At 37.6% G+C, this 22,654-nt stretch overlaps 2 protein-coding genes across 5 annotated transcripts; one reads left to right on the plus strand and one right to left on the minus strand.

Moving 5' to 3' along the window:
- Nucleotides 1–10,147: 10,147 nt before the first annotated feature.
- LOC107630192 (putative pectinesterase 53) lies at nt 10,148–12,310 on the plus strand. The gene is made up of 4 exons (XM_016333265.3): nt 10,148–10,651; nt 10,941–11,343; nt 11,419–11,654; nt 11,921–12,310. Exons 1-4 carry the CDS (start codon nt 10,284–10,286, stop codon nt 12,072–12,074), a joined length of 1,161 nt encoding a protein of 386 aa, XP_016188751.1. The 5' UTR covers nt 10,148–10,283; the 3' UTR covers nt 12,075–12,310.
- Nucleotides 12,311–12,672: 362 nt separating this feature from the next.
- LOC107630191 (protein IQ-domain 26) lies at nt 12,673–16,022 on the minus strand. 4 transcript variants are annotated; one of them, XM_088509318.1, is made up of 5 exons: nt 15,934–16,022; nt 15,544–15,631; nt 13,988–14,930; nt 13,665–13,877; nt 12,673–13,350 (listed from the first exon to the last, which is right to left on the minus strand). In XM_088509318.1, the coding sequence occupies exons 3-5, from the start codon at nt 14,381–14,383 to the stop codon at nt 12,808–12,810; spliced, it is 1,152 nt and encodes a 383-aa protein (XP_088365444.1). In that variant the 5' UTR covers nt 14,384–14,930; nt 15,544–15,631; nt 15,934–16,022; the 3' UTR covers nt 12,673–12,807. The 4 variants fall into 4 exon arrangements, with proteins under 4 accessions (XP_088365444.1, XP_020974330.1, XP_088365445.1 ...); XM_021118671.2 differs by lacking the exon at nt 15,934–16,022 and having other exon boundaries at nt 15,544–15,753; XM_088509319.1 differs by lacking the exons at nt 15,544–15,631; nt 15,934–16,022 and having other exon boundaries at nt 13,988–14,395; nt 14,714–15,092.
- Between the last annotated feature and the right edge of the window lie 6,632 nt (nt 16,023–22,654).

Below are 22,654 nucleotides of genomic sequence, written 5' to 3' on the forward strand. Positions count from 1 at the left end.
ATAAGACATCTGTACAAAATACATGATGGTCTCTTTGGTATTTGAGAATATATCTTCTCACATATCACACATTTTAGTTCTTCAAACGAAAGTATGAAAGGAAAACAATATCGAAAAGAGTCTCACATACAAATTCCACTCATTCATATGTTTGTAACAAAATAAGGCCATGATAACATACTTTTAACATAACTCTATCATCCATTTTATTTTTTTATTCACATTCAGAAAACTCACTATAATTTCTAGAAACAAAAAAAGGGAGTATAAAGAAGTGAGGGACAAAAAAGAAAAAGAAGAAGAAGAGGAGGAGAGTTCTGGCACTTTGCAAAGGAGATCTGTATATATATTTACACACACACAAATTGGACGACTCAATTTGTAATTATGCATTTTCAATTTAAAAAAAAAAAAACAAATTGGACCTACCAATTTGAGTACCTCAAAATTTGAAGATTTTCTTTGCCTAAATAAATCGGACAGTCCGATTTGTGTCTATTTTATGCAACAAAGAAACGGAACCTCTGATTTCTCTACTCTTAATTTAAAAAAAATAGCCGCCACATAACAGTATAACACACTAGACATCCATATCAAAGAATAATACACATACATTTTTCATATAAAAAAAGAGCCAAATTTTACTTGTACAAATTAGACTAAAGTACCAAAATTGACCAGAAAGATTATGTCGCTGACAAATCTTACCATAAGGTTGCGTTTGGTAGAGAGACAGAGACAAAAAGACTGAGACTGAGAGACAGAGACTAAGAGACAGAGATTGAAATAAATCTCAGTATTCTGTTTGGTGTAAAGTAGGAGACAGAAATTGAAACAGGAATGAAACTCTAATTTAATTTGTACAAAAGGTAAAATTGGAATTAATTAATTGAAATAAGGATATTTTAGGTATAAAATGTTATTAAAGTTTTAGTCTCCTTTTCTAAAAATTTTAGTCTCATGTGTCCCTACTTTTTGGATGTACTGAAATACTGAAATTTTAGGGACAGAGACAGAAATTTTAGTACCAGTCTCTGAACCAACAAACATGATACTGAGTCTCTGTCTCTCAGTCTCTGTCTCAGTACCTCAAAATAAATGCTACCTAAAAGAATTAAAACTAACTTGTAACTATAAAAAATGAGGTTCAACAGACAAAATTTTTCAAATCCTAAGAAACTAATAAAATTTTTAAATTACCTTTCTACCCTAACATAATCACTCTCAAATTCTAACTCTACCACATCCGCATTCTCCAAGGTATAGGGAAAAAGGAGGAGGAGGAGGAGGAGAAGAAGTAGCAGGGGTATGAGAAAGAAGAAAGAGAAGTGTCATAGTCCAAAAGAGCTATGATTGGCGCTCAGGGAAATAGTCCCCTAGCAAACCTAACAAATTCGAATATAGGTAAATATGAAAGTTACAAATATTTTTAATAATTTTACAAGGACTAGACTGAATATTTGCACATTGTTTTTAACAAAAACATAAACTAAATTAATATGGTTGATCCTGCCTGGGACATATGGAGTATGTAACGTCTAGGAACTCAACAAAGAATAGGTACCCGTTGTCGACGTATTCAATTTGTTCCTGAAAATTATTTTTTTGAAAAATACAGTGAGTTTTGCAACTTAGTGACTAGACAATACATCTATAGTCTACGTGAGACCATATAAATAGTATTATCAAAGTAATTTTATTTAGAGAATAGTATTTTATACAAATAAGTGAATCAATAAGGGAGTTCTCAATACAAAAATTAAATCAAATAGTCCACACTTGGGTGGCTCCACCTCTAAGGGTAGTCCTTTCCTCTTGTGTATCCAAACAGAATAACAGATCTAACGTGTGGCTACATGTTAGGCTAACAACGTCTCTGCTAGCCGAGGTCTGAGTCAGATGCATCTAAGTTAACGTCATGACCACTGTTAACTACAGTTTTCTAATACGAGCCTCCCAAACCAATTCAAAACATATAATTTCAAATACAACAAATTTTTTATCTTTCAAATATATAAGGTATCGAATAAAATCAAATAATACTTTCTCATCAGAAATATTTTTCAATGATACTTTTTCAATCATAAGAAATTTAAAACATATTTCACAATTTCAAAGTGAGTACCAACAAATACTTCAATGCTTCAAAAGTATACGAGTAAAATCAAATGTTCTAAAATAATATAAAGCTCCATCAAATATATATATATATATATATATAGTCTCATGTAAATTTCAAACGTATAAGCTTCATAAAAATATTTATTCAACTATAATAAAATCAATTATTCTAATCAAATCAAAGTTCTTCAACAATAGTTTTATAAATATAATTAAAAACTTAGAATAGCATAGACTAAAAAATTAACAATTGTAAATGTAAAGCCTACTCACAACTTGGTCTGAAGGGACTAAAGAGAACGAATCTGGAGTGCCAAATTAAAAGGTGAGAAAAGTTGAAGTAGAATAGAATGGAAGATCACAGAATTTGGACCAAGGCAATGGCAACAGCTTCAATTCTCACGGCAGTGACAATGACCATAACACCAGGCAAATGCAGTAAATCCAAATTGAATAAAGAGATAAATACGGATATAGTTCTGGAAAATCCAAAATAGAATAGAGACAGAAAAACAAATCAAAACAAGAGCAAGGCAAGAAAATAAAATGGTGGCAGAAATATGGTGAAAATGGAATAGACTAAGGGAAGAAACTAGACCAAAACAGTGGCGAGGCAGTGTTGCCGGCAAGTTTGGAAGCTCCAGTGTGTTTTGTCACACCCTACCACACAGAATCTTACGCTCAAGTCCTAAAGCAGAGGTGGCAAGGTATTACGATCTCTAAAAGAAAAGACATATATAGATATAGTTGAAGGAAATACGTATCTAGGAGCCTTGAAGAAAAGAAACTTAAGCAAAATTGCAAAACAAAAAAATGCAAGGTACGAATATTGAAATGAGAAGAAAACTATACATACATATAGAGGTCAGAATTTCCAAAATACAAATAATCAAGCTCTTAACTCAACCTGTGAAGCGAAGGTCGGCCAGAGTATATATATATATGTGGAGAGTCTATATACATAAATATACACATAGAATACCCAAAATACAGTAATCCCAATTGCAGAATGAACTCCAGAAGCTTACTGAGGTGCCTCTCGACCTGTATTTGAAAAACAAAAATATTGTATGGGATGAGAACTGGGGGTTCTCAGTATGGTTAAGGTACCCACATACATAATAGATAAGGTCCCAGAAAAGCCAGAGGCGATCCTAGAACTCCGACATTCAAATTATAAATCTTAAAACTATAATTTTAAACCACAAGTAAGGTAGGTCGTCTAAGGATCTTAAAGTACTAACTCAATCATAACTTACCCTCTTGGTCTCCTACCTCCCTCCAACCCTCCTGAACTCCAGTGCATATTAGACAAGCAATACAGACAAAACAAACACAAGTAGAATACATATATAGCAGGTAGCAAATTTAGCAAGTAAGCATAATAATCACATAGGCAAGCCCAATTAATGCACACTCAAACAAAACAAACATATGCATATTATGTATGCCTGCCCTAAGGTTGATGGTCTCATCTGTCGGTTATATAGCCGAACCCGACATGTCCTGGTAGCTAACCGTGGACAGAAACACCCATTGCGGAGCAAGTGGGTCTGAGCTACAATCCCCTTGCTACTACCTGCTTAACCTAGAGCAAGTAGAATTAAACCACTACTGCTGCTACTACCCAAGCGGGTGTTTAAAAGCTCAACCTGGAGCAAGTAGAATAATCCACTACTACTGCTACTACCCAGGCGTTGCAATCACTAACTTGGAGCAAGTGGGATGAACCACAATCCTTGCTGCTACTCAGATATCACATTCAAAAATTCATTATCATTTTCGTTATCATTTCAATTCTTTCATATTCATTCAAAATTTCATAATTAAACTCAGTTTTCATAATTCTTCTTCCTCATCTCATACCCGGAGCAAGTGGACAACGCCACTCCTTGCTATCCGATCATATATATCTCAATCATAGTCACTTTCACTCTCAACTTCATTCACAATATCATTCTAATTCATTCAAATTCAATCATCATCACTCCTAATGTCATTATCATCATCAATCTCTCACTCACTTAATTGCAAGTCATTATTATCATCATCATATTTATCAATCAATTCTTATATTTAACATCATCAACCCTTCATTAGATAAGTTAACACTTCACAAAACCCCTTCCAAATGTCTTTTCCATTTATTTCACAGACTCACATTCCTTCTAAGGCTTAAGGCTCACTAACAGACTTTAAACAGGTGTAAAAGTGGCTTGGAAAGCTAGAGAATTGAGTAAAACTTCAAAAATCACCTTTCTGCCAAATAGGGTTCCGCGTACGCAAGACTATGTTCGCATACGCGGGAGTGTGAAAATTTGGTATCTCACGTACATGACCCCTGGTCCGCATACGCGAGTCATGAAAACATAAATGCTTTATTGCGTCGCATGTAGGTGCTCGTATACGCGACTCCTCTTTTTCCTCAAAAAGCTGCTAAGTCATTAAAATTCAGTCTTATACACCTAACTTCTGGCGTTCATAAATTCATCTACAAAACTCCAATTTGCAAAATCTTTAAACCGTTTTAAAGCTCTTAAAATTATCTTTAATTTGAAATAGATTTCATTCAAATCCAAAATTCGAGGCTCAAGTTATGGTTCACCGAAGTTGGTTAAAAATCAAGTTTTACCAAAAACTCAAAGTTTAAGTTTTCCAAACCAAATTCAACCAAATCCTCATCAAAACCATCTCAAACATGATCATAACTCATCAAACCCCAACTTATTACTCGTTACTCATTAATCATTTAATTCTCCAAATTTACCAATACTTCCTTATCATTTTAACATCATATTCAACACTTATACTTATATATACAACAATTGCATCAATACCAATTACCTCTCCATCCTTCCTCATTTATTCCGCATCTAACTATCCAAATCAATTCTCAATTCATAATTCATAATTATCACAAAATTCTCATCAATACTTCTAAGCATTTCAATCCAAACCACACAAAATCTTCAATCATACAACTTCAACTTCTTAATTCAACATCATCATCACACTTCACACATTCTCATCAATTCATTATTCCACACAATCAATATAAATTATTCATCATATAAATCCAGCCACTCACACAATAACTCCAACCACAAGTCATTAATCCTCAAACACACATACCATACAACTTATCTTAAAATCATCTAGCCTAAGTTTTCAGGAAACATTATACATTATCTACGAGAAACCAAAACCATACCATGGCTGATTTTTTCCTAAGCCACAAGGCACTGCAAGCCCTCGATACATAAGCTCCAAGCCTTCACCAAGTGAGTTTCTAGCTCTGAATACCCGAACTCCAGCCTCCAACATCATCATTATTGTTCCAATTCACAATTACACAACCTAATTTCACACAATTACATACGTAACCACTAATTTCACTACCCACTCTCATATAATTAAAGGATTCATAAGGGTTATGAGTTTCTTACTATTACCCACGAGCAATTGGGTAAAGCCCAATAATTTTTCGTTGCTAGAGTTCACCTAAATCATCAAAATCACTCAAAATCAAAACCTATTTTGTGGAAAAAGGGGGCACAAAAAACTGGGCATGATATTCAGAGATACTCACCACATTGTTTAGATAGAATTAAAGAGGACTCCGAGACGAATGCGTGGCCGCTAACGGCTCTTCAATCGGAGCTCCGAATCAAAAGTTATGGTGGATTACAGATTGAAATTAAAATTGGAACCTATGAAGCACGGACACTTCGTTGAGTTGCCGTGTCCACGTGTCGGACACATTTCAGACACGACACTCACCGACACTCGTTTGACACGCGTGTCTGCTGTGTCCAACCATGTCTTGATAAAAAATAAAAAATTTATCTCTGGACACACCTAAATACTATCACGTGTCAGCGTGTCCTGTCTTATTCTTAACATATATTTTTAAAATAAATTTAGATATAGTATATATTATTATTTATTAAAATAAAAAATATTTTAAATACTTGATATAATTAAAATAAGACATTAAAAATAATTAAAAATTTTAATTTATATTTTAATATCAATAAAATATCAAAATATCATTACGATTTGTCTAAAAAATACTTTATATTTTATATGTATGCGTGTCCCCATGTCATGTAAGATTTTAAAATTTGCGTGTCGGCGTGTCCCGCGTCGTGTCGTGTCCCGTGTCCGTGTCAGTGTCTATGCATCATAGATTGGAACCCTCACTTCTCACATCTCTTCCATTTCAGCATACTATTTCAATGTTTATGAAGGGAGGGGAGGCTGAACTTAACATATATATGTTGGGTCTTGGGCCCAATATATGCCCAGTCCAATCGGTTCGGCTCTAGGCCTAATTTTAGGTCAAAATCTTTAAAATTAGTGTTTAGTTCGTATTTTAATTATTTCTACCCTCCTAATTGATCAAATTTAATTTTCTAATTTTTTAAATAATAATTAATTTATTCATTAATTATTTATAAATTCACAGGTTTTACATCCTACCCACCTAATTAGGAATTTTGCCCTCAAAATTCGCTCTCAATTTTTCGTATACGCTTCCTCAAATTTAACCGACCTCTTACCGTTCATTTTGCCATTCTCCAACAATAATTTAATACCCTATTACCAATTCAAGCCTAAATTAAACCCGTATGTTTTATTTTTAGTTTCATCTAACTCTTTCTTAATGACTACAAATTTCCTTATCCTTTTGGGGTTCCATCTAAATCAAATTAAATTCTCAAATCCTTCCCGCCATCTCGAATAATAAACAATTTCTCAATCTTTTCATCTGAGTCAACCCATTATAACCTAAACCATACATTCACACTTTCCATTCCTCAATCCTATGCCAATCCTCAAATCATTCTCATATCCCAAGATTTCTTCCTCACGTCCCTACAACTCTAGAGTCACCAAATCACCCCATGTCCGTAGTGCCACTCTGATTATAAATCACTAAGAGCTTAATCTATCACTCGCTTCCATCGAACATCTTCTTGAACCTTTTTACCCTTCTAACTAAAGGCCATTATCCTTTACTCCAGCTGCACGAGTTCTAATCCCTTGGTTTCTTTTATCACCAGTTCTATTACTGCCTCTATCACCATTTCTAGCTTGTTGTCTCAGCCCGTCAGCAATTGCCTATGCAGTAGCTCTATCGTCAATCGTATCACCTCACTCGCGTCCACGAGACGCCCTTTGGGTCATGTCCACACTGAACAATCGATATTAAGTTGATCAGTCTTAATATCTCAAGTCTAGTGCTTCAAATCTCCAAAAGTAATACTCATGAACATCTATGCTATATATGTCAAGCAAACATCCTAAATAGCATGTGCACACACCCAGAGTATGCTCAGAAGCATAGTCAGTCCATTCCTCAGGCTCTACGGGAACGAACGGCTCTGATACCATAATGTAACACCCTACAGAACCTTACACTCGAGTCGTAAAGCAGAGGTGGCGAGGTATTACAACCTTTAAAAGAAAAGACGTATATAGATATAGTTGAAGGAAATACATATCTAGGAGCCTTGAAGAAAAGAAACTTAAGCAAAACCGCAAAAGAAAAAAAAAACGCAAGGTACAAAGATCGAAATGAGAAGAAAGCTATACGTACATATAAAGGTCAGAATTTCCAAAATACAGATAATCAAGCTTTTAACTCGATCTGCGAAGCGAAGGTCGGCCAAAGTATCCATATATATATAATTGTATTTCGCCTTTTTGAGTGGACTTTTGGAGAGATAGGTGTTCTGTTTATGTTTTTGGGATAATTTTGGGTTGTATATATATAAATATATGGATACTCTGGCCGACCTTTGCTTTGCAGGTCGAGTTAAGAGCTTGATTATCTGTATTTTGGAAATTCTGACCTTTATATGTACGTATAGCTTTATTCTCATTTCGATCTTCATACCTTGCGTTTCTTTTTTGTTTTGCGATTTTGCTTAAGTTTCTTTTCTTCAAGGCTCCTAGATACGTATTTTCTTCAACTATATCTATATACGTCTTTTCTTTTAGAGGTAGTAATACCTCGCCACATCTTCTTTACGACTCAAGCGTAAGGTTCTGTGTGGTAGAGTGTTGCATGTTTTCCGATAATAGTAGAAGTGGCATTGATAAAGCAAAACTCATCAGATCCTCTCCTCCGACAATGGCATCAGTAGCTTCGACAAAAATGGGGGGGGGGGGGGTCAGGGGTCAGGGTCAGCCACAGTGGAGCAAAATGGGGGTTTAAGTAATTTCGGGGTGCACCAGCAGCGAGCTCCAACAATGGCAACGGTCGTAGCAATGGCAAAAAGCCTCCATCGTCACCACTGCTTGCGACTGCCCCCTTTTTCCCCTATCTTGTAGCTCTCTCACCCTCTCTTTATTCTCTGCACTTCCCGCTGTGACAATGATGTTTCCCTCCGATGGCAGCTCCTTTGATGGCAACAACATCAGAAAGGAGGGCGGTGATTCCCAGCGACAGCAGCGATGGTGATCGCAGCCTCTCAACCTCTCTCCCCGTCTCAAACTCGCACGCACATCACTTTCTCCTTCCTCGTGCCTCCTTGCGACTTCCAGCTGCAACAGCGATGCAAACGGCGGTCCTCCCTCTGCCGGCGCCGTCTTCCCCTCTCCTCCTCTTCTTCTCTCCTCTATTCCCCTCTCGATCCTCTTTCTCTCTTTTATTCTCTCTGTGCGTGGGAGTGTGGGTGTAAAAAAGAGTGTGGGTGGGTTTAATTTGGGGATTAGGATTAGAGTTTAGTAAAAGGGCTAAGAGTAGTGTAGGAATTTTGATAAAATTAGAGGGTAGAGTAGTAATTGAAAACCAAGTATATTTCAATATAATTATTTTAAAAATATTATTTATTTATCAATTTATTAATTAGTCTCAAATAAATACTCTAATTTAAAATTAGAGATAATTTAATTAATTTTCTTTTGGTTCATAAAATCAAAGTATTAAATTCTAAATCTCAATTATTCAAATTAAATCAAATCTTCGTTATTTTCAAATTACTAAAACTCATAAATTTTAAATATTAAAAAATATCTAATTATAATGAAATTGATGGGTCTACAATAATTTTTAAACTTAAAGTATTGTCAATTCAATTTAATAAAATAATTTTTTAAAAATAAAATTTTAAATAAATATAATAAATAATAAATAACTCATTATTTTAATTTTTAAAAATTCGGAGTCTTACAAAAAGAAGCGCGCTAGATGTGAAAAATAATTATCACAGCTTAGATGGATTTGGTTAAGTATATTCCTTGATTATACAACTTTATTTTTTTTCCCACCCTATTTCGTGCATAAATAATAACAAAATTTTACTTGTACAAATTATATGCATCATCATAACTTTTCTTTTATATATAGAAAAAGGTAAAAGCACTCAACTGAAGATAGTGGGACTAAGGATAAAGACATAAAGTAAGCTCACACAGAATCTACCTAAAGAAGAAAAATTAACTAGTAGCTCTTTTTATCCAGAAAAAAACACTAGTACTCTTTCTCTACAACCAAAAGAAAATAAACAAAGAAACAAAGAAGGGGCAAAAAAGAACAAGTGGAGGGAAGATTTATAATCCTCCAAATGCAAACAAGTTGTGGGTATTTTACTATTTTTACCTTTAGGCTTTAGCACGAAAGAGTAACTTAATCTTCGTTGGAGTTGAAGGTGCTTCTCTGATTCACCTACTACTTTGGAATTTAGAATTGGTAATTAATCTCAGCCATGAATAGTGTTGAAATATGAGGCTCCAACTAATACTATGATATTGATATGATGTCAAGAAGAATATTTTGACGATGAAACAAACAGGAAAGAGAGGGGGCTCACGGGCATCACCAAACAACACAACAAAAGGAAAAAGTGTCCAAACTAAAAATATTACAATCTTACAAAAGATGAAATTTTTTATTTATGTAACAAAAAAGTGCTACCTGTCCTCTGTTTCTTCTCTCTCTCTCTCTCCCCCTCTTGTGTTGATGGATGTGAGTAGAAGGAATGACCCGTGAACTCTCTCTCCCATAATTGACCTCACTTTCCACACCATAATCAATACTCAATAATCAATTGCTCCCTAACTAAATACTACATATATAAACCACAACCAGCTCTGTTACTTGGTAGTCCCAAACAGCATTCTTTTCCTTTCTTCCCCACAATTCTCTCCCAGAAATGTCAAATTTTCATTCCATTTTCCATGTGACATTACTCTTTCTTCTTGTTCTGCAAAATCCAAGAGCAACAGAATGCCACACCAAGGGAATTCGACCGGGGCGTTCTTCTGTGGGGAGTGTGATTCCCATAAACAGAACACGAGCCCAATTATCAGAAGAGCAGTTCATGAGATGGGTCAAGTTCGTCGGTGGCCTCAAACACTCTGTCTTCGGCATTGCCATGAACAAGCTCTTCCCTTCTCACACACTTCACGTTTCCAAGAAACACGGCAAAGGAGGCTTCTCTTCTATTCAATCAGCCGTTGATTCTCTTCCATTCATCAACCTTGTTAGAGTTGTAATTAAGGTCCATGCAGGGGTTTACACGTAAGTATTCATTCTACCCTTTCTTGATGGCACTGTAATAATATGTGGATGCAAGTTGGCGATTGTCTTGTCCACATTCACCGTTATATATATTTTATTTTATTTTATTTTATTTTGTTGACAGCAAATAAAAGGAATAATAATAAAACATTGCACGTCTTTTTGCCAATGCCTTCAGAATTATGTCTTTGACTAGCAGAAGACTTTTGCAGCATACGATGAAGTGTCTTTTCTTTTGGCCCCTCTCCTCTTGATCTAATAATATTTTGGGTGTAACAAATAATTACAGAGAGAAAGTTAACATTCCACCATTGAAATCGTTCATAACGATAGAAGGAGAAGGCGCAGATAAGACGATAGTTGAATGGGGTGATACTGCTGATAAGGCGGCACCTGGGACTAAAGGGCAATTACTAGGAACCTTTGGCTCTGCCACATTCGCGGTGAATTCAGCTTACTTCATAGCCAAGAACATCACATTCAAGAACACGGCACCCGTTCCGAGGAACGGAGCAGTGGGGAAGCAGGCAGTGGCGCTGAGAATTTCAGGAGACACAGCCATGTTTCTTGGATGCAAATTCTTGGGAGCACAGGACACACTGTATGATCACCTTGGGAGGCATTACTACAAGGATTGTTACATTGAAGGGTCCGTTGATTTCATATTCGGCAACGCGCTCTCTTTGTTTGAGGTTAGTACTCCCACGAGGTGGATTGAGTGAAACATGTTAAACCATTCTGAATGAATAATGGTGGTGTATGTATAGGGGTGTCACGTGCATGCAATAGCACAGAATGTAGGGGCAGTAACAGCGCAAGGGAGGAGCAGCATATTGGAGGACACGGGGTTCTCATTTGTGCACTGCAAGGTCACGGGGTCAGGGGCTCTGTACCTTGGAAGGGCATGGGGTCCCTTCTCTCGTGTTGTCTTTGCTTACACCTACATGGACAATATCATCATTCCCAAAGGCTGGTATAACTGGGGCGACCCCAACCGTGAAATGTGAGTTCCTTTTTCTTGTTATGCTTATTATGTATGCGCCCTCCAATAGGTAAAGTCCATCCACCGAATTACATCTTTTGTTTATATACAATTAGATTATAGCCGCATGCGCATTACATATATAGCATAGCATATATAGGGGTCTGAAAAGAGATATCTGTATTATTATTATTGTTATTGGCATGCGCATTTGCATTTATTTGGGTGAGATTCTTACTTTGTTGCTATGTATTTGTATTGTAATGGGCCACCACCACCATTACCAGGACTGTATTCTATGGGCAATACAAATGCACAGGACCTGGAGCAAGCTTTGCTGGGAGAGTAGCATGGTCAAGGGAACTCACTGATCAGGAAGCTAAACCATTTATTTCACTTGCCTACATTGATGGCTCTGAGTGGATCAAATCCCTTTTTTGATTGCCTTCTATAATCCCTCCACCACTACAAATTTTTTATGTATAAATATAAAACAATTCGATAGTGCCTCTAAGTTTCAGAGTCCCTAATTTCATTGCACGTTTAGATTTCTGTGTGAAATTTTAATAATCACATTTTTAATCTTTTACCAACTATGGAGTTTGGACTCTGGAATTTTCAAATGAAAAATAAAAGATGCCTCTTAGAGTCACTGACGGACTCATTTGACTTGGCAATTCTCCACCGCTTCATGATTATATAACGGAATTACAACTGGCACTTAAGAACTATATTCATTTCCTATTACATGAATTGATTCATTCATTCCTAAATCTTAATAATGGCTAAGTAGAAACTACATTTTTAGTAATATTTTTTTACCGGATTTTAATCAAATTTTAGAAGATTAGAGGGGCTTGCTTGAGATACGTTAAGCATGTTCGCGTCGATTGCTCCGAATTCAATTACATTTTGCTGGGCTTTCTCATCGAGCCTCCTCTTTTAATTTTTGTCTATGAATATTGGGTTTGTTTCGGAGAAAAATGATGAATTTGGTATTTTAAGCTCAGCCCACTTTGCTAGTAGAACACGCAACATAAGTTCTAAAGCTAATAATATCATAAATAATCTCGAATATACTAAAGAAAATTGAAGATGCAAACTGCAAAGCAATGGGGAGCATCCAATGATGATGAGTAAGTATTGGCTAATAATGGGTGTTAGAAAGGAAAAGCTATGTGTGTCTCATCTTGTGTGGGTTACAAAACTCTGCGGACATTTCAAGCTTAGCCATGACAGCATTCTTTAAATGAATCTTGGACATCCCAACCCCACTCAAACTGTTCCTTGGACTTGGACTTGCCTCTCCCCTTTGTCTTGGAGCGCTCTGAGACCTCTTTTTCGCCTTAAATGACTCTGTATTAGCCATATAATTCGGAGCTTGTTGCCCTTTCAACAAGCTACTATCGATGAAAACACCACAACTACAACTGTTCAAGCGCGGCGTGCTCTGCGCCGTCCACAACCTCCCCTCTTCCCCCGTTAGTCCCCAATCGCGGCACGGGACTGGCAAGGGAGATGAAAACAAAGGGTCATCCCCAAAATCAGACATTGATATGTTGGTCCTCCGAGACCTTGACTTAGGCCTGCCAGTGTCCACTTCCACTATTTTTGGGCTGCCGTCATAGCTGCTATTCATTGTTGCATCAAATGATGATGATAGCCTTCTGCTCTCGCTTGGACCTCTATACTCTGTCCTTGTCTCATCAAACCTTTCCTGCAAACATTTAAAGTATTTAACTTTCCTATGCATTGAATAATATAAAAATTTGAATCTTTTATTGTAAATCTGAACCAAAAATGAAAAGCTTAAGTTACAATCCCTCAGTACAATGATATATAATGCAGTTAGATGTTACCTACTCTACCAGTCACCCAGTTGTAAGTTGTAACAAATTGAGTGAATTACAGCCACATTTATTCGTCATCATTCATCATTCTAACTATACAACTCTAACTATTCTCTAATTACTTCTAACTAACTGTAACTGATTGAAGTTAGTATCTAGTTAGGTAATAACAAATGTGTACCAAGGATCTTCTTGCTTGTGTAGGCAACCAATAAGCATCATTCCTTATGTGTCTGAGTCCGCGGCCATATTTGTGAGAGAGAATTGCAGCCTGAGCTCTAACAAGAGCCTGCATACCATGCAGCGTTTCTGCTGCTTGCTTCCTCACCAAGTACCCTCTCACAATGGCTTGTATCTTCACCAAACCCTTTAAGGCCCTTAGTGCCTTCCTTGCCTGTGCAAATACAATCCAAAAAGAAAATAAAATTTGGATCTGAATCTGAACCTTAACATACACATAACGACTATCATTTGCATATGATAAAGGAACAGAGGCAAACTCACCAAGAATCCCCTAAAAACGGTTTGGATCTTCACAGCTGCAAACTTCTCATGCCCACCAAACAAGCTGTCTCTTCCGTGGCTAGTTAGCCTCACAACTGCCACAGCGGCCTGAGCGGCAGCCACTGCTGCATCGGCTGCTGCGGCTGTGGCGGCAGCAACTGCGATGGCATGCTTGTTCTGCTCCCTCTCTGTTTTGGAGTAGAAGGACTCCAACCAAGCAGCCTCTGCAGGAGAAATGTTGGGTGGAATGGTTGCCGGATTGTGACACAAAACTCCGGAATCTGAGCGTGAATGAGAAGAACCCCACAACTTGGTGGTAGAATTTGAATTATGGCTGCGCTCTTTGTCTCTCTTGATCCCAAACAAGCTCTTAAACCACCTTGTGGCTCTCCCCATTGGCCTCAGTTTCTGAAGCAAAGACAAAATGAGGCCTTTGGAATTATGCAAGTGTGTGCGTGTGAAAGCCTACTAAATACACACCCCACAGTTTTTCAAAACTAAACAAGCTCTTGAAAATCCTCATTACATGACAAAAACATAAGATAAAAAATACAGTTATACTTGTGGGGCTTTACGTATATACATTAAAAACGAGGCATGTTACTGTTAAGAAAATGATGTGCAACAGTAAAATATTGACATTGTTCACACAGGAAGTCACCTTGGTATAATCAAATTCTCGAAAGAAAAAAGCAGTTCAAAAGTTGCAGAAGGAAAGTGAAAAACCCTAAAAAAATGGGTACTCCTCCAATGGGGGAACTCAGAAAAGAGAGTGAAATCTCTGCATCTAGTTGTTGTTCATCTGTCCCCTTCTCTATTGTGTTGTGGAGCGACGTGTCCTCAAAAAGAAAGAGATCTCTGTCCTAAAATGTCTGACACGCTCGTGAAGCAGCATTCCATATCCTCTGCTTCCTCCCTTCACTTCTCTCATGCATCTTTAACACTTTGCCAATAAATGAACCGTTATCATTCTGTGTTGTGTTGTATATTAATACTACTGCAAATAAATGAATAATGCATCTTTTGTTCTGCTGTTTTCTGTATTCAGCATTAAAACAAAGAAGATAGCTTTAATTATTAGTGGAATAAATGTTGCTTCTTTTTCTCAACCAATAAGTACCTATGCTGCAGCACCAACAAACACTACAGCTCTATGATCGTTTAAGCTTAACTGTTTCTCAATTATTTATGTACTAATTGCAATCTTTCTATTTGGTTTTACTATCCTTTTTACGCAACTCAGGCATCATGCCTTCCACATTTGGATATAAATAGGGTCCTCACTGCCCTGCCTAGTTCATTTCCACATCATTTCATTTATTCTTATGTTTATTATTAGAATCGAGTATGCTATATAAAAGCTACTGTATTAATATAAATTTTTAAATATTTTATTTTAATAAATACATAACGAATACATTGAAACTTTAAATTTTATATTCTTTTATAAAAACTTTCATAGTTGGTAATTAAGGACTTCCTGTTAAGTAAACCCAATAAATAATAACATAATGCAAACTTTGGTGAACTTAAACTAGGGTACTGGTAGTAAGTACCTTGCTGTTGGTGACCAGAATGGGAACAGATGAAAACAAAATCTCGCTGAACATGTCCCCATTTACGATTGCAGTGCCACTTTGGATCCTAGTAAAAGGTCAAAGCAAAGATTCAATAATAAGAATATTTAATTAAGGTGTTTAACGTTGGTGCATGCGGCATGGCGTATTGTAGTTACAGTACTACTACTTTTTGATGCAGTTCAGTTTAAGCTCTTAATAAACTCGTAAAGCATATGGTTATATACTTATATTTGACATGGTTTTGATTAGAGTTTTGTTAATTCCAGCTGGAAGAGGAAGGGATCAAGGGAATAATGGGGACCATATTCATTACTCAAATTCAAAGAGTTGAGGTAATCAAATTAATGAAACGGAAAAACCACTCACATACGCTAGACGCCTTTGACTGTAACTTACTGCTGTTTATTTCAGTACTGCTCCTCTTCGCCTGCCACGCTAACAAACTTAAATAAAATTCAAACAGCGAGTTCCATCGTTTGCACTCTTATTATGTCACCATTCACATCCTTTTCTTTCTCTGGTGGCCTGATGGTTGGTGGCTAATTGTGGCTAAGCGTTGACTAATCAATTCCCTTGCTACACGGGTTGAGATGGATAATGGCTATTAGTGTGTATCAAAATTCAAAACTCAAAAGTTACTACGAGGGCAACATAGGAAAATTAGCACCAAAAATTTATTGTTATGGGGTGGGTCGTGAAGACGGGGATAAAAACTCAAAATCGTAAGTAACATTTTTCAAAAAGAGGGAAAAACCACAAAAAAGAGATTCCACATTCTTGTTTTAGGTAATTACAAATGTTAATAATATTATTGTGGAAATAATTATAGTTGATCCATTACCTAAACCCTAGCCCACCACGGCAATCTCGGAACCAGATTTCACTAAAAGAGATATGCTCCTCGAAAATCTCTCCAACCTTAACCACTAAACACCCATAAATCGGAGCACTATCAGGAGACTCCGCAAAACCGGTAACAAATGATACGGATAACGGCCATATACAAACTCAATATAAACGAGTGACCAATAAAGTCACAAGTACACAACCCATCCCATTTTGACTTTGAATACTCTCACACTCTTACTTACTTAAGCGTTGGAATCCCTTTATAGGTGCCCAACGCCACCGCTCTTACAAGAAGACGATGTTCCTCCTTTTTATCCCAAGGGAAGCAAGTTCGAGCAACAGCAGAACGAGCTATACCTCGGAGACCTTTATTCACACAGGAACATTTGGCGCCCACCGTGGGGCCGAGATCTTCTAACCCCACAATTCTTTGAAAATTACCTTCTATGCTTTCTCATCTCTTTTGTAGGTCACAACACATGGCGGACGAACATAGCCACGCTCCCTCAAACCATAATCCAGCCGAACTGATGGCCATCAATGAGACCCTAAAGGCGGAGAACCAAAGAATGGCCGAACTCTTACGCCAGAGGCAGCATAGTCATAGCAAAGGAGGAGAGCATAAGTATGCCGAAAAAAAGAACGACCACGATGAACACATGTCGGAGGCTAAACATGTCATACCCACTCCCCCAAAAACAACCACCAAAAGGACTAACCCATTTTCGAAGGAGATCATGAGCTTTCACATGCCTAAAAGCTTTACCCTATCGATGACCCTGAAGCCCTACATGGGAATATGAGACCCAAACATCCACGTCACCAAGTTCTATACGATGATGTTCATGAACAAAGAATCCGACCCAATCCTATGTCGTACCTTTCCCACCTTCTTAGATAGAGCCGCCTTGATTTGGTTCTCCAACCTCTCTGAAGGCTCCATTTCCAACTTCGATGAGCTAGCCAACCAGTTCGTCAACCATTTCGCAGTATCCAAGATATACGTGCACAACTCCGACTACCTGAGCACTATAAAGCAGGGGCCGCACAAAAGCCTAAAGGACTATGGTACGCGGAATCGTGATTACACTTTAATTATGTAAAATTCATTGCTCTTTCTTTCCCTGGTAATGGCGCCAAAAACATGATGTCAAGACCATGGTTCACAACTCCGTGTAACTAACCAGCAAGTGCACTGGGTCGTCCAAGTAATACCTTACGTGAGTAAGGGTCGAATCCCACGGAGATTGTTGGTATGAAGCAAGCTATGGTCACCTTGCAAATCTCAGTTAGGCAGATATAAATTGATAATGGTGTTTTCGAATTTAATATAATAAAATAGGGATAGAAATACTTATGTAAATCATTGGTAAGAATTTCAGATAAGCGAATGGAGATGCTTTCATTCCTCTGAACCTTTGCTTTTCTGCTATCTTCATCCAATCAGTCTTACTCCTTTCCATGGCTGGCTTTATGTGATACATCACCACTGTCAATGGCTACTTTCGGTCATCTCTCGGGAAAATGATCCAATGCCCTGTCACGGCACGGCTAATCGTCTGGAGGCATCACCCTTGTCAATGGCTTCATCTTATCCTCTCAGTGAAAATGGTCAACGCACCCTGTCACGGCACGGCTATTCATCTGTCGGTTCTCGATCATGCTGAAATAGGATTTACTATCCTTTTGCGTCTGTCACTAACGCCCCGCAATCGCGAGTTTGGAGCTCGTCACAGTCATTCATTCATTGAATCCTACTCGAAATACCACAGACAAGGTTTAGACCTTCCGGATTCTCTTGAATGCCGCCATCATTCTAGCTTACGCCACAAAGATTCTGATTAAGAGATCTAAGAGATACTCATTCAGTCGAAGGTAGAACGGAAGTGGTTGTCAGGCACGCGTTCATAGGGAATGATGATGATTGTCACGTTCATCACATTCAGATTGAAGTACGAATGAATATCTTAGAAGCGAAATAAGATGAATTGAATAGAAAACAGTAGTACTTTGCATTAATCTTTGAGGAACAGCAGAGCTCCACACCTTAATCTATGGAGTGTAGAAACTCTACCGTTGAAAATACATAAGTGAAAGGTCCAGGCATGGCCGAGAGGCCAGCCCCCATGGTCTAAGAACTATGCGTTCAAAGATGGTCAAAAAGACGTCTAATACAATAGTGAAAGGTCCTATTTATAATAAACTAGCTACTAGGGTTTACAGAAGTAAGTAATTGATGCATAAATTCACTTCCGGGGCCCACTTGGTGTGTGCTTGGGCTGAGCTTAAGTGTTGCACGTGTAGAGGTCCTTCTTGGAGTTAAACGCCAGTTTTTGTGCCAGTTTGGGCGTTCAACTCTGGTTTTGGCTCCTTTTCTGGCGCTAGACGCCAGATTTGGGCAGAAAGCTGGCGTTGAATGCCAGTTTACGTCGTCTATTCTTGGCCAAATTATGAACTATTATATATTGCTGAAAAGCCCTAGATGTCTACTTTCCAACTCAATTGGAAGCGCGCCATTTCGAGTTCTGTAGCTCCAGAAAATCCACTTTGAGTGCAGGGAGGTCAGAATCCAACAGCATCAGCAGTCCTTCTTCAACCTCTGAATCTGATTTCTACTCAAGTCCCTCAATTTCAGCCAGAAAATACCTGAAATCACAGAAAAACACACAAACTCATAGTAAAGTCCAGAAATGTGAATTTAACATAAAAACTAATGAAAATATCCCTAAAAGTAACTAGATCCTACTAAAAACATACTAAAAACAATGTCAAAAAGCGTATAAATTATCCGCTCATCAGACTACATGACCAGATTCACTGAAGCAACCAATGAGATACCCAACTTAAACCCAGAAGTCCACCTTCACGCCTTAAAAAGCAGCCCCCATCCTAGAAAATTCCAAGATACCATAGTCATCGCAAAACCAAAAATCCTAGCTGAATTCCGAAAAAAGGCAACAACCCAAATCGAGATTGAAGAGCTCCGAGCACTGTGAAAAGCAGAAAAACCCACCTCGAATAGAGAGGACGAGAAGCGAAACAAGTATCCAAGCAGTAGGACAGACCAAAGGTCATTCAGACTTACACCTAAATTTAACAGCTACACTCCCCTCTAATGAGTTTGGAAAACTCTAAACTAAATTGATGATGATCAAACATTATTAACAGCAAAATTATTAATCTAATTTTGATTGATATATTAATTAAATTAATTTTGCTGTGCAGGTTTTTATTGGGCCGAGAATTAATGAAAATACAGCAAGCCCAAAATTAAAACTTGCAATCAGCCTTGTTTAATGTTTCTTACATTTTGGCTGAATGGTTATAATAGATGTTGGGCAGGAATAAATCTTATTACTTCAAAGCCCAAAGAATGCTTTCCTATTTGCTCATTGCTTGATCCAAATTTCATCAGGAAAGCAAATGTTATTATTGGGCCAGAAATTAAATGTTGTTGCAACTAAGTCCAACTTCACATTTGATAAGAGTTCCTCATGCATGATCCAAAACAAATGAAAAAGAAAGCAAAAATGCTTCCAACGGATCCAAGCACTTCACCATGTGATGGATTCCAAAATTCATTACATTGTCATTTATTGCATGGGAACTATGAGAGAGAAAGTTACAGCTGAATTGATTGATGGCCATAGTGCTACACGCCACTCTAGCTAGGGAAGTAAAAGCAACTCATTTGAATTAATTTATTCAAACACTTGATTGTTTTTTCTTTCACAATTTCTTCTCTCTCATCTCTTTCTCTCTTCTTCTTCGGTCCTTGTCCAAGAAACTATGAATGCTACGTTCATCTACCAAGAAAAAGAAGAAGTTACATGCATCAAGACCATCAAGCTAATGATGGCAAGAAAACATACTAAAATAAAAAAGAGCTGTGGCTAAGATTGTCACCAAACATGGATAGATTTGGTGAGGTAATCTTGGGTTCTTTATGCTCAAAAAGGAAGAAGAAGATCTCAGCCAGCAAGGGGAGATTCTTGGAGGATGGCTTGTCTTTGATTCTGCTCAACCACCACAGGAAGTAGCTAGAGTGGCGAAGTGATGGTAGAGGCAGAGATTGAAGCAGATGAAGTCATCATCATCATGAAGCATCAAGGGCCAGAAATCCATCTTGGAGAGCAAGCTAAGGATGGAGAGCTCGGATTGATGAAGAGTGATGACCAAGGAAGGACTAGAGGTAATTGCATGTTGGTTATTGCATGGTTATCTCTTCTCTCTCTCTGTGTGGCCAAACCGGTTTCTTGAAGGAAGAAGAAGTTGGCTTGGATTTTTGGCTTCAAGTGTGGAGGCTTCTCTCTTCTATAAAAAGGGAGAACAGCCACTGTTTGGAGCAAGGAGTTAGAAGTAAGCATTAAGAGTGCAAGGCACAGGATTCTCAGAGCTACCTAAGCTTACAGATTTTCTTCTCCTTCAATGTATTCTGTTTTGTATTTTTTTGTTTAATTTTGTCATGTCTTGAGTCTCATGGAAAAAGACAAACAGTGAGGTTTGTAATGAAAAAGCCATAGAGCGGAAAAAGGCAGAGAGTGCAAAATTAAAAGAAAAAAGCCATAGATGTCTTAGAGTTCCTTTGTTCATCTATGTTGTGTTTCATGATTCTGTGGGAATCCCCTTGTAAGTTGGGTTAGCACTTTACAGTTTGTAATCAGATTGATTATAGTGAAATTCCATCATGTTTATGATGGAGACTGGATGTAGGCTGCACTGCACTTAGCAGCTGAACCAGGATATATCTGGGTGTAATCTTCTACTATTCTCTTCTACATTTCTATTTCTACTGCATAGGAGCAAAAACCAAAATTATCTCGTGCCAAGTGACGAGACAAAAAGAAAAGTCTCGTGGCTAGGGACGAGACAAAAGAAAAAGTCTCGTGTAAAGTGATGAGCTAAAAACAGAAAAGTCTCCTCTAAGTCCAGCAAGGGTTATCAAGCAAAAAGGGGGCTAAGATTCAACCCCCCTTCTCTTAGCCACTGAAACCATCAATTGGTATCAGAGCTTGGTCTCAAAGAGATCAAGCTTTGCAGCTTGGAGTAAAGATCCTCATGGCAGAAAACAGTGGCGCAAATGTGGTGTCCTATAATCTGACTGAAGGTCAATCAAGCAACAGACCTCCTCTTTTCAATGGGAAAAATTACACCTATTGGAAGGAGAGGATGAAGATATTTGTACAAGCAGTGGATTACAGACTTTGGAGATTATTCTAGAAGGGCCTCAATTTCCAACTACCACAAGTGCTGAAGGAGTAGTCTCTCTCAAACCAGAAGCAAGATGGACTAAGGAAGATAGGAAGAAGATAGAATTAAATGCCAAGGCAGTTAATCTGCTCAACTGTGCTATCAGCTTCGAGGAGTACCGACGGGTATCAAGATGCACAACGGCAAAGAAAATCTGGGACAAATTGCAAATCACCCATGAAGGAACCACCATTGTAAAGAAGACTCAGACAGACATGTTGAATAGAGAGTATGAAATGTTTACAATGAAGGAAGGAGAGTCCATTGATGAACTGTTCGAACGGTTCAACGCCATCATTGTTGGCTTAGATGCTCTGGGAATTACACATTCTGAATCTGTGCTAGTGAAAAGAGTATTGAGATGTCTTACAAAAGAGTGGGAAATAAAAGCCTTAATTATTTCTGAGAGCAGTAGCTTAGATTCCATGACACTTGATGATTTGAGAGGAAATCTTCTTGCTTTTGAAAACACCTATTTGAAAAAAGATTCAAAAAAGAAAGAAATTGCTTTTTCTTCTGTGACTAACCCTCTGGATGATGAATCCAGTGATAACTCCTCTGAACATGAATTTGTGTTGTTTGCCAAAAAATTCAGGAAAATGATGAAGCTTAAAGGCAAAGGCAGCAGCTCAAGGAGAGTGAAGAAAGACCTTAGCAAAGTAACTTGTTACAACTGCAAGGAAATGGGGCATTTTAAATCTGATTGTCCCAAGTTAAAGAAGGAGGAGAAGCCAAAAAAAGGAAAGAAGAAAGGACTGATGGCCTCATGGGAAGATTTGGAAAATGACTCGGATGATGATGATGATGAGGAATCCGAGACCAAGTCACAACCTTGTCTCATGGCAGATCACATAGATCAGGTAGTTTTTCATAATCCTAACACTGAAGATCTTCATCTTATGATAGATCACCTTTCTGAAAAAATAAGATGTTTTCTGCTGGAAAATCAAGAACTTAAACAACAAATCACCATTCTTAAGGCTGAAAA

This window comes from Arachis ipaensis, chromosome B3 (genome assembly GCF_059453495.1).
Source record: "Arachis ipaensis isolate K30076 ecotype BB chromosome B3, ASM5945349v1, whole genome shotgun sequence".
NCBI classification, from domain to species: Eukaryota; Viridiplantae; Streptophyta; class Magnoliopsida; order Fabales; family Fabaceae; genus Arachis; species Arachis ipaensis.